General features: G+C 53.0%; 6 protein-coding genes across 6 annotated transcripts; 4 read left to right on the forward strand and 2 right to left on the reverse strand.

The window, feature by feature from the left end:
* Positions 1–344: 344 nt before the first annotated feature.
* CKM354_000543500 (uncharacterized protein) lies at positions 345–1,346 on the forward strand (the record flags this gene model as incomplete). The annotated part of the gene is made up of 1 exon (XM_044800709.1): positions 345–1,346. The coding sequence occupies one exon, from the start codon at positions 345–347 to the stop codon at positions 1,344–1,346; it is 1,002 nt and encodes a 333-aa protein (XP_044656644.1).
* Positions 1,347–2,183: 837 nt separating this feature from the next.
* On the forward strand, positions 2,184–3,098 carry CKM354_000543600 (uncharacterized protein; the record flags this gene model as incomplete). Its single annotated transcript, XM_044800710.1, has 1 exon — positions 2,184–3,098. The coding sequence occupies one exon, from the start codon at positions 2,184–2,186 to the stop codon at positions 3,096–3,098; it is 915 nt and encodes a 304-aa protein (XP_044656645.1).
* A 181-nt stretch (positions 3,099–3,279) lies between these two features.
* CKM354_000543700 (uncharacterized protein) lies at positions 3,280–4,139 on the reverse strand (the record flags this gene model as incomplete). Its single annotated transcript, XM_044800711.1, has 3 exons — positions 3,280–3,779; positions 3,833–3,904; positions 3,953–4,139. The coding sequence occupies 3 exons, from the start codon at positions 4,137–4,139 to the stop codon at positions 3,280–3,282; spliced, it is 759 nt and encodes a 252-aa protein (XP_044656646.1).
* Positions 4,140–4,767: 628 nt separating this feature from the next.
* Positions 4,768–5,837, reverse strand: CKM354_000543800 (uncharacterized protein; the record flags this gene model as incomplete). The annotated part of the gene is made up of 2 exons (XM_044800712.1): positions 4,768–5,743; positions 5,791–5,837. 2 exons carry the CDS (start codon positions 5,835–5,837, stop codon positions 4,768–4,770), a joined length of 1,023 nt encoding a protein of 340 aa, XP_044656647.1.
* A 552-nt stretch (positions 5,838–6,389) lies between these two features.
* CKM354_000543900 (uncharacterized protein) lies at positions 6,390–11,302 on the forward strand (the record flags this gene model as incomplete). The annotated part of the gene is made up of 6 exons (XM_044800713.1): positions 6,390–6,457; positions 6,510–6,828; positions 6,953–7,098; positions 7,160–9,314; positions 9,411–10,004; positions 10,085–11,302. The coding sequence occupies 6 exons, from the start codon at positions 6,390–6,392 to the stop codon at positions 11,300–11,302; spliced, it is 4,500 nt and encodes a 1,499-aa protein (XP_044656648.1).
* A 2,361-nt stretch (positions 11,303–13,663) lies between these two features.
* Positions 13,664–14,737, forward strand: CKM354_000544000 (uncharacterized protein; the record flags this gene model as incomplete). Its single annotated transcript, XM_044800714.1, has 2 exons — positions 13,664–13,863; positions 13,930–14,737. 2 exons carry the CDS (start codon positions 13,664–13,666, stop codon positions 14,735–14,737), a joined length of 1,008 nt encoding a protein of 335 aa, XP_044656649.1.
* Between the last annotated feature and the right edge of the window lie 390 nt (positions 14,738–15,127).

The following is a 15,127-nucleotide window of genomic DNA, read 5'->3' on the forward strand; positions in this document are numbered from 1 at the left end:
CAGGATTCCAAACCATGTGGCCAAGCCCAACGGTCGAGAGGGAGCTCATCGCAAATGCAAGAGCGGTCATATTTGACTACTGATCATTGCCCATCACATGTGAAGCTCCGCGCCTTGGCTGTTGGGGTTTTGTTTTAAAAGTCGCTTGCTTGCTCGCTTCTCGCACGCGCGTTTCTGTCGGTTGAAGAACTATTTTCGTCTTGTAGTGCCGTGGAGAGTCGTGGCTTGATTAAAGTACCTCCTCCTACTGCATCTGTCTTTTCCTCCTTGAGAAGGATTCAATCTCTCTTCTGGACTCGGACGGGACTGAGCAGTTGTGTTATCTGCTACTATTCTTATTCAACATGACATCTACTGTACCGCCCTCGTCCTCAAAAACCACGGCGGCTCTCACAACAGTCTTCACACCACCACTCTCCTGTCTCCAGCGGACATACACACTTTCCGGCAAGACTGGCTCTTTCACAGATCTCACAGACAAAGGCAGCGATGGCTCAACTCTCACTATCCATCGCGGCTACAGCACAGAATGCTTTCCACCAGAGGCGACATTATCAGATGGCTGGGTCCAGTTTTCTCCAGGGATTTGTCCTTCGGCTTACAGTATAGCGTCTATGTGGTCCGATGGGATTGGCTTCACCGAAACTTTCGCAACATGCTGTCCATGGTATATGCATGCTTCCACGGCATATTACGACTGTGGTTCTTATCCGGAGTCTACGAGAGTTGTTTTGAGTGGTGTGGGAGCTGATGGGTCGAGCGTGACGACGACTGCGGGTTATGCTTTCGACACGCCCATATTTATTGCCTGGCAAAGTTCGGATTTGAGTCGGTTGGAGCGACATCCGACTGAGACCGGAAGCTGGAATATTGCGACTGATATCCAGGCGCCGATGATGACGAGCGGGAATGGGAGTATCATTCCTTCATCAACGCTGCAACCAGTAGCTGCGGAAGAGCAAAGCAGTGGTATGTCGGCTGGAGCGAAAGCTGGAGTCGGCGTTGGTGTTTCCCTGGGCGTATTATTGGTCATGGCAATCGTGGGCTTCGCATTGTGGAGACGAAGACGCGCGAAGAAGAACCAACTAGGTACGCACGGAGATCGACAGGAGCACAGCGAGATGTCCGCGGGAGGGAGGGAAGTGTTTCACCAGATCGACAGTACGGGCGAGATCTACGAGACGAGTGCGGAGGAGAAGAAACCCAAGGTGTGGGCCGAAGTCGAAGGCGACACGAGGAAGGTCTCCGAACTGGATGCTCAGGCCGGACTGCACAGTCATGACCGCATGCAGGGCGGTCATACGGCTGAGTTGGAAGGCGATGGCCCGATGCAGAGAAGGTACTGATTCACGTGGACTACCTTACACCACTATCCTCCTTGACTCTCCAGGTATAATGACCAAGATATTTTGGAGACCATGACCGTTTCTCAAGCCGGTGCCGGGTCGATGCCTTGCCGGCTCTGGGCACCCAACGAACACGGCTGGGGTGTCGGCATCCATGCTCCACTCGTTGAATGGCATCTACAAACGGGGGAACAGTAGCAAAACAGTCGGGCCTTGGAACATGTTCTCGGCAGAAAGAGAAAGAAGAGACTCTCGTCCACTTCGAGATCACGAGTATATTTGTGTCTCTGGAGTAATGGCCAAGTGAAGCATCGGCAGAACAGCGGGCATTTTGCACGCCACTCCCTGCTCCATATCTTCTCGCACAATGTCTTCTTGCGATTAGTTAGCGTGTTTAGACCACACTTACCTACTATCGATTCCACCGACCGAACCGGAAAACCTCAGACTCTGCAAAAATATCTACAAAGGACGGAAAAGCAGATGGCAGACCGTCTGCAGAGGCGTTGCTTATATTCACTCATACTTCTGCAACGCATGAAAGACACCGTGCGATTGATGTCTAGATGAGCGCAACGATCATGCATATACAGTTAATTACTCTTCTTCATGTATGAAAATGGCCTGACTGAATGTTTGGTGAGAATAGGTTTGACCAATTTCAAACAATGATCCCGTTTCCCCATGTCAATGTCGAGCGGCTATGTATCGCCATTAGATCTGCCAGAATCTGAGCTCCTTGCATGCGCGTAAAGTGGGGCTTGCAGCTACAATCAACACCAGGTAGCACTTCACCGCATCCTCGACTTCGAGCTTGAACCGCACAACCCTCAAAACATGACCACACCTCCAAGATCTCCATCATCAAAATGGGCTCTCATAACAGGCTGCAGCCCCGGAGGCCTCGGCGATGCAGAAGCCACAGCCTTTCTGAACGTTGGCATAAACGTAATCGCCACATCTCTCGAAACCAAAACCATCGAACACATTAGTCCCCCCATCGGCACCACCTCAGGCTTCCTAATTCGAATGCACCTCGACGTGACCTCCTCCAAATCCCTCTCGGAAGCCTACAAACTCGTCAAAGACCTCACAAACGGCCACCTCCACTTCCTCATCAATAACGCCGGCTACGGCTACTACTCTCCCTTACTAGACGTAGACATCTCCCTCGCCAAGAAACAATACGACGTAAACGTCTGGGGAGCTTTATCCGTGACTCAAACATTCTTCCCTCTGCTCCGCGCAGCCAAAGGAACGATTGTGAATCAAGCCAGCGTAGCCGGGCTTTCTGGTTTCAGTAGACCTTATATGGCAATTTACTCGAGTTCGAAAGCTGCATTGCTCAGTTTGACGGATATTATGAGGTTGGAGTTCGATCCGTTTGGGGTCAAAGTTGTGGCTTTGGTTTCGGGTGCTGTGAAGACGGAGTTTGCCAAGAATGTGAGTGGAGGGACTGTCGCGGACACGAGTTGGTATTCGCTCATTCGAGAGGATGTGGAGAAGTTGATGCTCGAGAGTTCGGCCACTGAGGCGGGACATGATCGACATCATGTCGCCAGAAAAGTGGTAGAGGAGCTGTTGAAAGATAAACCCGCAGACCGTGTTGTGAATGGATATATGGGAACTGTGATCTGGCTGCTGCATTCGTTGTTACCTCTGTGGATGCTCGATGGGATACATTGGAGCGGCAGTGGATTGGACAAATTGAAGGCGATCGTGGCTGGTGGAACGATGACGAAGAGTGATTAAATACATTCCATATTTCCATGCTGTTCATACACATATCTGGTGAGTGGCAAGCCATCATGGTTCAGTCTTTGAACAAAAACCACGTCGTCTGACATTCCTGTGAGCCATGCTTCGCGGTGATTTGCATGCAGCAATCACGCAACTTCAAGCAAGGGCGTAGTGAGGTCACGATCTCGTTGACCTAGTGTGGGAACGATTCACTTGTGGCCTTCTCCAACTCTTGCATTTCTTTCGGCTCGACTTGTCTGTTCCGGAAGCGCCGCCAGAGTGGAATTAGGCCTGAAGCAATCAAGGCAGCGAACACGATTGAGCCGATGGTGATAGCAGTGATTTGACCAGGTGACAGCAGAGTATACCGACTGTCGCTCTCCGCCCAGGGTGGAGAATCATAAGGAAACGCTGTCGGCGAGGCAATGGTACGCGGATTCAAGCTGCTGGGCCTCGTGGCGTTGAAGCAAGGAACGAGCTCGTCGAAAGCGCCGGAGTCGACGTAAGTGACATCTGCGCAAGCGTAGTGGACGTCGTGTGCTGCTCCGGTGGCGTAAAACACCTGGAAAGTGGCATTTGCGCCAACAGCCACGCCGGCTGGTGCGTCCGGTGTCCAGATACACGTGTGGCCAATCCCGAGCTGGATCTGTTGAGGTCCATCGAAGATATCGAAGCTGTCCTGTGCGACGGAGTCTGCAGAACATGTCAGCATTGCAATGCACTCAGTACAAATGAGTGCTACAGACTGTCAGAGCACGAGACTGCAACATGGACCGCGCGTGTCTTGTTGCGGGCCAGAAGAGCGAGTCGGCCATTTGCTGCTCTGTGTCAGCATGGTATCTCCGTGCTACCTCGAAGCAACGCACTCATGGGAAACTCGGTCCTTGTCTGAACACCACGTGTAGAGCCACAGGGAGAGATGGTCTCCGTGTCCGCTAAGAAAGGGCGTTCGTGGGGCCAGAGAAACGCTGCCGGTCCGACATTGCCAATCGTCGCGTAGGTCGCACCGGCACAACTTGCCGCAAGAAGCACGATGCTGTATGAGAGTTGCATTTTGTTGGGTGCAGCGAGTGGGAGAGTGCAGTCAACGAGTGTCGCAGTCGAGAGTGTGCTTCGAGGTGTATTGTGTTGACGCCTCGGAGCGGTGCCGAGCAGGTGCTTTCCAGACTCGCCCTTGGGCAGGCAGTCGCAGCTCAGATGCCGCTGCCGAACATATCCACATCGTGCAACTGGGAAGGCACGAACGTCGCTGTCTCAGCCGCGCACGAAATATTCCCTCCGCCAATCGAGCGCGGCATGTTGGACTGGGGGTGATGTGATGTGAACAGTCGATATTTCGTGGCAACGCGACTCGGACATGCAGAGCTCGATCATCCACCTTCACCACCCAGTTCGCATCCAGCAGCCAATACCACTTCTACGAGCATGTCTCTCCGCGTTGCCACCACAGAGGAAGATATCTTGCGATTGAAAATATGTATCGCAAGCGTGTCTGGTCGCAGGACGCAAGCGATGGACAACAGCCATTGGCCATGACTACACATTCGAAGGACCTCCTTGCTCAGACTGCGGCTGCAACTTTGCTCTGCACCAGACCTCGAACATCTTGGCCCGGTTGGTCCTCCGACTTCTGCTGAGCTACTCTCAGCGTCTCACTGTGCGCTGATTGCCAATGACGCTCTCAGTCCAGTCTCGTTGCCTTGATCAGCACCGGTATCATGCCGCCAGTAGGCAACTTGAACTCTCTGTGGCCAAGAACGCGCAGGAAGCTTGCAATAGTACCGCTGTGGCTGGTGAGCGACAGAACGGTCTTGTCGTCGCTCGTGAACAGATCATCCAACAAGGCCTGCGTCCTGGCATCGTGTTCCTCGTGCGTCTCGCGATGGTCCGCACGCCAAAGTTCATCTTGCTCGGCGAAGCCTTCTTCAATGGGGAAATCAGGGAATGCCTCGTGTATTGCAGTACGAGTGCTTCGTTTGTCGCATGTGTGCTCGCCGAGCACTTCGCGCACAAGCTCTTTGATCAGAGGCTTGAAAGGCTTACTCGGTGGGAGTTTCAAGTCTCCCCATGTGAGCGTGGCAGTCTGCAAGCAGCGATACATCGGCGATACATAGTATCCTTCCGGTGCTGGCATCATTCGCGGCTGGACCAATTGAGCTTGCATAAATGCTCCAGCTGCACGAGCTTGCTCCTTCCCAACGTCGGTGAGGTGAGCATCCAGCCAGTTGATTGTTCCATTGCCGTCCAGCTTAGACCAGTAGTCGTCCCAAGCCTTGGTGCCGTAATATGCCTCGGCAACATTGTGAAAGCCTTCCCCATGCCGTCCAAGGTAGAGTACTTTGTAGTCTATTTGATCTCCGGTTGTAGCTTTGAGGTAGTGGACATAGCGCATGAACCGTTGCCAGTCCGTGTCCACATCGCTCACGCTTGTCTGGTCTGTAGGGTACGTTTGATGGATTAGGCCAAAGTTCTGCTTTGTATTGTCAAAGTCGCTGGGATCCGTGCCGGGCTGAGACTGCATGAAGACATCCGTCACCGCTTCAAACTTGAAAATGGCTGCGGGCGGTTTGCTCCCCATATTGACTGTTGCTCCCGATGGTGTCCACGGGAAAAGCGCGTAATTGTAAAGTACGAAACAGGCGAGAATGAAGGAACCCCTGGACACTGTCAGCAGGTGCAAACTGTCGGGTGTACTTCGGCATACAAGATCACGACCGGTCTTCTATAATCTGTGAACGTTCTGTTAGGCATCACGATATGAGTGTGATATGTGCACAGGACGCATAGGAGACGCGCCGGACTGGCCTTGCGCGTCAGTGCTTGGCTCGACGAAAAAGGCTCGCGTGAAGAAGTCGTGCCATTCTGGTCACAAAGTCTCGGCAGCGACCATGTGAGGGACTGCTGCAACATCGACATTGCAGCTTCGCGACGGCCTCTGCAACAGCTCAAGCTCCGCTCCGTTTGGCTTGTGCGGTGACCTTGATTCTGCTTAGGCCGCAGCAGCACCGGGGTTCACGTGGCCGGACGCCTTGCGACTTGCGCCTTGAGTGAGGAGCTCCGACTGTTGGTACGCGCCATGCTAGCAGTGCTAGACAATCTGCGTCCCAAAGCCCCAATCACAACTGGTATTTCCAATGGATAGGCGTCTGTGGCGCAAGCAGAGCTGCGGGAGAGGCACGCAAGAGCTTCAGCTGAGGCTGAGCGCGACATACCCAATATGCACCAGACAGATCCAACATTTTCCTTGGCTCGTTGATATGTTTCGGCATGCCACTTGATTTTGGCCCTTAACTCTCAGCAGACATGTCTACGACAACTCAGGACGCAGAAAGTGTGAAAAAGATCAAGGCCGAGCTCGAAAAGGACAACAGGCACGCAGAACGCGATCAGCATCTTTCTCCGGAATGGGCTAATTGTTGATAGAGATGTGGCCGATCTGTGGAGCGATGCTCTGCGAGCATACAAGGGCATTGTTGGCACAGATCTACAGCCCAAGTTCGCAAATGTCAACGAGATCATCGCGTTCGGCACGAAAGAGATGAATTCCTTTCACAAGTTCAGACATAACCAGAAGAAAGTCGACAAGCTTCGAAGCCTGTTCATGGCGAATATCGGCTACATCGAGACCGGAGCTCAACAGTTGGTTGCGGCGGCCACTCCTGCTTTCCCGCCAGCAGCGGCGATAGGCACAGCGTTGACTTATATGCTCAGTGCTTGCAAACAAGTGTCTGCAGATTATGATGTAGGTCGAATGGCCCATGTCGACCGGACCGCCATATGTTTGGCTTCTACCGGCAGAGAAGCCTTCATTTGCAGTCGACACCAAGCCTGGAAGCTGTGCGTGCTGATCTTGCGATTTCTTTCAGGTCGTCAATGCATTCTTCGAGGACATGAATGCATTCTTGCAGAGGATTACGATCTTAGAATCGCGCCTGCCGGCGTATCCTGCATACCGCAACTGTCTGATGGATGTCTTCACCAGCATCCTCAAGATGTGCGGTTTTGCGACAAAGTATTTCCACTTGTTGCTCATGGACGCTGGTGCTACAGGCTGACTGACTTCTTTCCCACAGATACATTGAGCTTGGGAGATTGAAGAAGTGGGTGATTAACATGATTAAAGGAGAAGACAGCGATTTGGGTGGCGCGCGAAAGGCAATGGACACAAGTCTCAATCGCTTGCAAGCCGCGACAGAGTACGCCATTCTCGGTAATACGGAAGAGAACAACCGCATGACAGTCGAGCTGCAGCAGAACCAGGATTTACAAACCGAGATGATCGAGAATCAAACGAAGATGCTCGAGAGCGTGCTTGAACATCAGGAAGATGTCAAAAACGATCTGAAGAACATTCAGAAGCTCCTCGCCATGTTCGATCAGCGAAATCGCGATGTCGGGCTGCCGAGAACATCGAAAGCGGCGACCAAACCAGCAACCTCAAACCGGGTCCGTACCTTCTTCGAAGATACCGTCGATCCGGTAGTTCTGTACCAAGGCATTAAGGAGCGATTTCTACCAGATACCTGTCAGTGGATATTCGAGGAGAAGGCATGGACCTCGTTCATTGCACCATCAACCAGCCCCCAGGAGGGAATGTCGATTCTTGCGATTGAGGGCGCAGCAGGTCATGGTAAAAGCCATATAGCAGCTTCGGTCTTCGATCATCTGACCAAGCATGTTTCTGGGGACACGTGTGTGGCAAGCTTCTTCTTCCGCGAGCAGAACTCTGTCGACTTGGCCACGTTCTGCAATGGTGTTAATTGGATCGCCATTCAAGCGGCGGAACAGAACGCCGTCCTTTGCGAAATGCTCAATGCTGAGATCCGGCGGGAGGACCTTGCTATTGACATATCAAGATGGCAGGATGTCTGGAAGCACCTGGTGGTTCCTCTGTTCCCGGCTGGCTCGTCTGCGAAGCTATGCATCATCTGGGATGGCCTAGATGAGCTCATGTTCCGCGAGAAGGAGAAGCTTCTTGAATTCTTTGAAGCAGCGAAAGCCATGTCCAACAGCAACATTTCTCTAATATGCACCACTCGTCCCGATAAACAAATAGACGAACGTCTGCAGGCTGCGAATGCACATTATTTGCACGTCTCTTCGCAGAAACAAGTGGCGGATTTACAACTACTTATCTGGCAACACTTGAATGACGACGACCGCCTTAAACGGTTCTCCAAGTTTGCGAAGCAAAGCATCGTCAGTGCTCTTGTGGAAAGGACAGACGGCAGACCCCCATACGACTTCTTGTTCTGTGAGCATATCCTCAGACACTTCAATGCTGTTGGACGAGAGCCATTAGTGCTCAAGCAGCTGAATTCGTTGCCTGAAAATTGGCCTGCGCTCTACAAAAAGATCCTCGATGACATGTTCCATCACACCTCTGCGACCGATCTGCCGGCTCTCAGGCTCTTGTTCAAATGGCTCGCGTTCTCGGATCGAGCACTGACACTCCAGGAATGCCTTGGGTTGTTAAAGATGCACGGACTAGATGCATTCGATCTGGAGAGAGAGCTCCAAGGCAATTCACTGTCGCGCTTTTTACGGCTTGCGCCAGCTGAAGAACGCAGTGCCGCCGGGATTTTCGTGGAGCAGCCGACATTGGAGGTACTCAATTCAGATCAGACAGCTGATGAGTCCAGTGTCAGTGACGGCGATCACCCTCTGCGCTTCCACGATCGTTCGACCCGCAGCTTCTTCGAAACAGCCAAACGGGATGAAATTGGTTTACGTACCTACGCGGACCAGGCGCACCGGGAGATATTCGTGCTGTGTTCACAGATACTCTGTGGCATGCATCCGAGTGTCGAGAAGGGACTGAAAAAGTACGCAGCATCTGAGTGGGCCTATCATCTTAGTTGGACGAACACGCAAAGTCATCTCCCGGAAGAAGAGAAACTTGCAGTGCTAGAGTCGATGGTCGCGATCATGACCAATCACAACAATGTTGCTGCTGTCTTCGAAGAGTTGGATGTCGACTATGACGAGCAGCTCTGGTCATTCCCGGACGACTACTGGACGGGTACCCTCAAAGACTACGGCAAGCTTGGGATAAAACACGAGTCAAAGTTGAGCGCAAGTGCGTTGACCTTCTATCAGAACATCTCTGCAGATACGAGCACAGCCTTCGTTCCACTAGCCAAAGCACACATCACAAATTGGCTTCGCGCAGAGACAGACTCGGCACTCAAGCGGTCGTACACATACGCGAGGCAGTGTATTGCGCTGGTAAGTGGCGATTCTCAGGCAGGGGTATCTCTGGCTTGCGCGCAGAGGTCGAACGCCGTTTAAGTGTCCATTCAACTACTGACAGAAATTCCCTAGACCACGTTCAAGAATCTCTTGGTCGAGAAAGACGCCGATAGCGAAGCCACGTACGAGGACGACGACGAAGAAGATCAAGAGTACGATGAGACCGAAATCATCAGCATTTTTAACGCATTCGAAGATACACCGAAGGATGGTCATGCTTACTTGGCACTTGCTTCATTTCTGGTGAACAACCGGTGCTTTGCTGAAAGTGAAGCTCGAGGCTATGCTCTCCAAGCGATTGAGCTTCTTCAACATGATCCGAGACGCCTCGAAGCCCAACTTGTTCTGGCGAATGCTGATATCATACTAGAGGAGCTCGATGAAGCTTTGAACGCAGTTGACATCGTCCTCAAGGAGCCTGATACCCCCCAACACCTGCTACGTCGTGCTTACACTACGCTGGCAAATATCCAAAAGGACCAGGGCAAGCTCGAGGAAGTTGCGAAATCGTACGAATTAGCGAGACAGGCTGATCCGCAAGAGCCCATGTCTGGAGAGGACCTATATGATGAGTTCTACCTCTACTTGGAACAACAGGCTGACGCGACTTTGATTGACCGAGTCGGAAGCTGGAAGACTACGGAAAAGTTGACCATCATGACCTGGGTAAGTGTTTCCGAATGCTGTATCGGAGACGAGGAAACCTGTAGTATTTGCGCTAACCATTTACCTATTACGAATTACAGAGGTACGACGGCAGTGGGCACACCGAGTTCTTCCTGGCTGCCGGGAGAAGCGGTAAGATGGATGCAGCGATAAAGATATACGAAGAAGTTATCGAACTCCTCAACACCGTCGAAGCTGCAGCTCCAATACGCTGTGAACTGGCGCGAGGTAAATGGTTCATCAACGGGGACGCTGAGGGTGCCAAAGCCCTCTTGCATGAGAATCTTGACACGATGTCAGATGGCTATCAGCTGAAGTTCACCGAGGAAGACCCTTCCACTTCTCTCGGAGAGGCAATCCTGCTTATGGCCGATATTATCTGGGAGCAATACCGCATGAGCTCCGATCGTACAGTGAAAGCACAACTTTTCAACGAGATCAAAAGCCTCACAAGCAAGCCATTGGCAACATCGGTCGCAGTGTCGAAATCCGATCTCAACCATCACACCGTCATTGTATCCAAGATGGCGAGGAAAATGGCTACGGCGGAGGAATTTCAGACAACACTGCAAAGTGCTTTTGATGCTTGTTACGAGGCACTAGTGGATGACATTGGCTGGAATGACTGGCTCAATTTGATCAACATGGCGAAAATTGTCTCGCAGCTCGACGGTCTGGAACGAGAGGCTGAGATTTTGGTCTCTGCCCAGTTTTCGGAACTGGATCCTCCTACCGAAGCGAAGGATAAAGACGAGAAGAAAACTGGCCCTGATGAAGCAGGGAATGATGATGCAAACGACGAGACAGAAGCTGGCGCTGATGAGGACGATAGCACAGCAGGATCTGTTGCTGACGACGATGACGACGACACTAAGGCCGAAGACACCGCCAGCAATGCCGCAAGTGATGCAAGCTCGATCCCACCTGATGACGCGGGAGACTTGAAAAGCGGCTGGGTCGAATGTGACGGCGACTGTAATCCGCACGCGGCATGGAAGTACTGGAAAGAAAGTCCGATGTACGTCTGCGTGGTCTGCAGAATTATCACCTTGTGCGGAGAGTGTTTCGAGAAACGGCAAAAGTACAATGAGGACCCGTCGACGTGTCCTGTGAAGGGGACTTATTTTTGCGGGCGCGATCATGCGTATGTTGAGGGGCCTGTTGAAGGTTGGCATGGGATTACGAATGGTGTTATGAATATTGATGGGGAGGAGCCTATTGAGTTTAGGGTGTGGTTGGAGGAATTGAGGAATGATAAGTGGGTGAAGGCGTGGGAGAGGTTCTGGTTGGAGGAGTAGGACTTTGAACCACGGGTCAGCTACTACATGTACAGGCAGAGGTAGCTGTAATCGCATGCTCTCAGTGTGGTTGCTGTCCCACAGCTCATGGTTGATGTACACGTGCAAATATGCCAGCTGATAGACACAGATGCTTACCAACGAGTGATTATCGCCAATCACCCGTTCGCAGCGCAAATGTTGGAGATCATCGATCTGGCCGGGCTAGTAGTCCGTCTCCGCATGTACTGGGCCAGCATTCGCGCTTCGCGCTATACAATACAATGTAGCAAGAAAGCCAAAAGTTGACGGCAGACTCCCAGCTGATCTATGTTCCTGACGATCTTTCTCGTCGCAGTCTGTCCGGGGAAGACGGATGCGAAGCTAGGGAGATCGACACTGTCTGTAGTTTTCGAGGCGGTGTGCAGACGCTACTGTGAGGACGCGTACCTCCGGGTCTGTCAGCTGGACTCCAACTCACAGAGGAAGGTCATATTTGTGCGTAGTGCTTGAGAGAAGATGGATTGAGAGTTGTTGGATTCGCGAGGGATGTGCGCGGTGGACAGCCGACGCCTCTCGGTGCTCGGTCCCGCTGGCTGACTTTTTGTACGACGGCAGGAAACCAAAGTCTATATGCTTGCGCCCCGCCTGACCTCGAGACCTGAGGAGTATCAGATTGCAGAGATTGCCGAGAAGGACGGGTAAAGTCACGATGCAGTCACGGCGCAACATCAGAACCCAGCTCCACCTTCTCTTCCCCGGCTTGAAGCCATGGGTCAGCCTATACAGTAGTCTAGTTGGATCTGAGTTGCAATCACATGCCCTACATGAGCTTTGCCGTGGTTTCACATGCAAAGTGGCGTTCGCGAACAACGGTACTCTCCAGTCCATCTACAGACTGCGGAGGTACAGACGCCTGTCTGTTATCCGAACGAGAAGGGCATAGGCCTGATCGCAGCAGGATGCAAGGCGCACAATTCATCACAAGACGCTTCTTCCTGGCGTATGGGCGCGCATGTTGTGGCTTTCGTCGATTAGATGTACCAGGCTCGGTAGAGATCCATCTCGGAATATGCACGACTAAGGCAAGGTCTGTAGACTTGCTTTGATGTTTCGTGTCGCGAGGCGAACCTGATCTTGGGGCGCTGGCCGAGCAGTACACAATTGCACTGTGGCCATGATGATCCGCGAACTGGCCAGCTGAATACAAGGAGCACATATCGCGGGGCAGCCTTAGCACGTCGGCTCGGTCCAATTTTCTAGAGGCTGAAGAAACGGCGATTCAGACCAACCAGGAAGGTCGCGTCAATAGGCTCGTCGTCGTGTCACAACTGCGGAGTGCATACGCCCAGCGTGCACCGCCTGTGAGCAACGTTTCGCGGGCGTCCTCGTGATTGATGGACGTCTGGGACGGCGGTGCGCAGTGCCGGCCGCAATCCTGCACTCGGAATCGGTAGTCGCTTGCGAGATGAGGTGATCGCTGGTGCATCGGCAGTCTCATCGTCGCTGCCGACGCCGGACATTCCGACGCCGAGGAGGCTGTTGGGGTGAGGCGTGATGTCCGCCACTGGAAAGGTCATCAGCCGTTGCAAAGGGAAAACATCGCTGAGGAGAAAATTGCAGCAGTCTGGTGAAGTGTTCAACGACAATTCAGTGCCTCCCATTGGCCGGGTGAGCTCGCAGACAGGCTTCTAGCATGCTGCAGGCGGCGCGTCGGGTTGCCGCAGTGGTCGCTAGCTTGCTCAATATTGCAAGCCGCTAGAAGCTGGCTAGAAAGTGCTGCTCCGAGAAGACACCGTTTCCACAGCTGGCCAGGCTCTTGCATGTGCCAGGCGTGCCAGCACATCCCTCCCCCAATTCGTCTCTCGCGCTGTGCCATGGAAAGCATCGCGGTCTTGGGGGCTGCGCGGAGCCTGTCCTCCGCGGTAGCCTCACACACCCATGGGATAGGCTCTGATCACGTTCACATGCTGCTCCACACGCCTTCCCGCCACGCAAGCCTGGTCGATGCTCTGGCGTACCTGCAGAAGCCGCCTGCTGAGCTCTGTTGCTTTTGCTTTCCGTCCATCGAGCCTAACGTCGCTGCGGTGTACGTAGTGTGGGTGGGCTACCGATCTCACCATCAGCGCATTGATCGACATCCTGCTCGATAGCTTTCCTCGTCTCACTCGTTCCTCCTGCTTTCCAGCGGAGCCGTCCACTACTAGGAAAGCAGTGCCTTAGCGACAGTGCTCTGCTAGGACCCATAAGGAAGCGCCCGTGATTGCGCCGACGACGACCTCATCGCACGGTCATATATCGCGTCGCGTTTGCTGCGAACAAAGCACCGCCATGCGGTAGAGGAGCGCACTACCTCGCAGTACATGAGGCGCTTGGCCTGCGATGTCCAAGTCACCAACAGTAGCGACCATTCCGAAAGACAAGAGAGCGTCCACGAACGAAAGCCTCGATAACATGGCATCTACAACGCTCGTGCCAGGCGCAGCTCCATTTCTACTCAAAGCGGAGGACGTCGAGACCTTGGCTCATTCCGACGGCTTCAACATTCTCCGCAATCATCTGGCCGAACATTACGATTATGGGTACGCCAATCAACTCCATCACAATCGCCGCTTCACGTTTGGTCCTAAGTTCTAACGTTTCTACAGATTCTGTGGCAGCCATTCCGCTGCGACCCCGGAAACTCTGGAGCGTTGGCTGGTAATACGCGACATCCTTCACGCATTGCTTGTTCCGGTCGTCGAACTATTTGACAGAGCGTGCGGCGTCGCCTCTGCTGCAACACATGCGACGAAGCTCGAAGACCTGGAGTACGCCTTCACTGGTCAATCGCGAAGCGCTTTCGTCTGGATCCAGTGCTTCCTCAGCGCAGAGAAGGAACGCGATTGGTGTTACACACGTGGCTGCCCCGCGTGCGTTGTGGAACACTCTCTGGACTCCGAATTCACTATCAGGTTGCTCTACGCCGCTTGTCTGCTGAGCGATGTGCATTATCCATTCACAATCGAAGGCCCCACATTGCCATCATTTATGTTCTTTCTGGAGTCCGTGCAAAGAGCTGTCGAGGAAGACGCATTATTCGGCGAAGGTTTTCTGGAGAGAATGCAGCCTAAAGCCAATGTCACGAGAGACGGGATAGAAGAACTCATCCACCAATGCCTGGAGCTGGACGTTGTACTATCACAACCATCATCGCCAGACGGCACCACTCCCGCATCTTCTGCCCCAGCAAGCCCTGTTGTTGGTCCTTGCGGAACTCCTGGAATCAAGATCAAGCGTAGCCGAATGGCTCGAAAACAAATGAGTCTACAGCTGGAGGAAGCGGAATGGGTGGAGTGCATGATGAAGCAAGTCTGGGACACGTTGCAACCAGTCGTCGACGCTGGCAGTCTGGATGCTGTGGCCGTACTCAAACCCGGGCCTACAGTAACCGTGAACGAGGTGCCAGTAGAATGAACAAGGATACACCTAGGACGCCAGAATCACAAGACCCTCCTGAGCACTTCGCTCAGCCTCTACAAACCGAGCACAGCATATTCGGATGCAAGGAGGCCACTTTACACTACCCAAGACGAGGAGGTAAAGCCCAAAACAGCCTTGATCCTGCGGACACGTGGATACGAAAACGGCATACAGCTCTCAACCACAGCCACAGCAGGATGAGTCTGGAACGAGGGCAAAGTGGCGTTGGACGCGAGTTTCGTCCAGAGAATACGTGTCGATGTGGGGCCGTGGGCAAGCGTGCATTGCCACAGTTGACTGCGGAAAGGGAACACGTCCGAAAGGACGAACAAAGCCAAGGAGGTTGGAGACAGTGGCTCGAATTGGAGTAGCGGTCCCGAAAGA

The sequence above is a fragment of the Cercospora kikuchii genome, assembly GCF_019650295.1.
Source record: "Cercospora kikuchii DNA, contig_00003, whole genome shotgun sequence".
Taxonomy (NCBI): Eukaryota; Fungi; Ascomycota; class Dothideomycetes; order Mycosphaerellales; family Mycosphaerellaceae; genus Cercospora; species Cercospora kikuchii.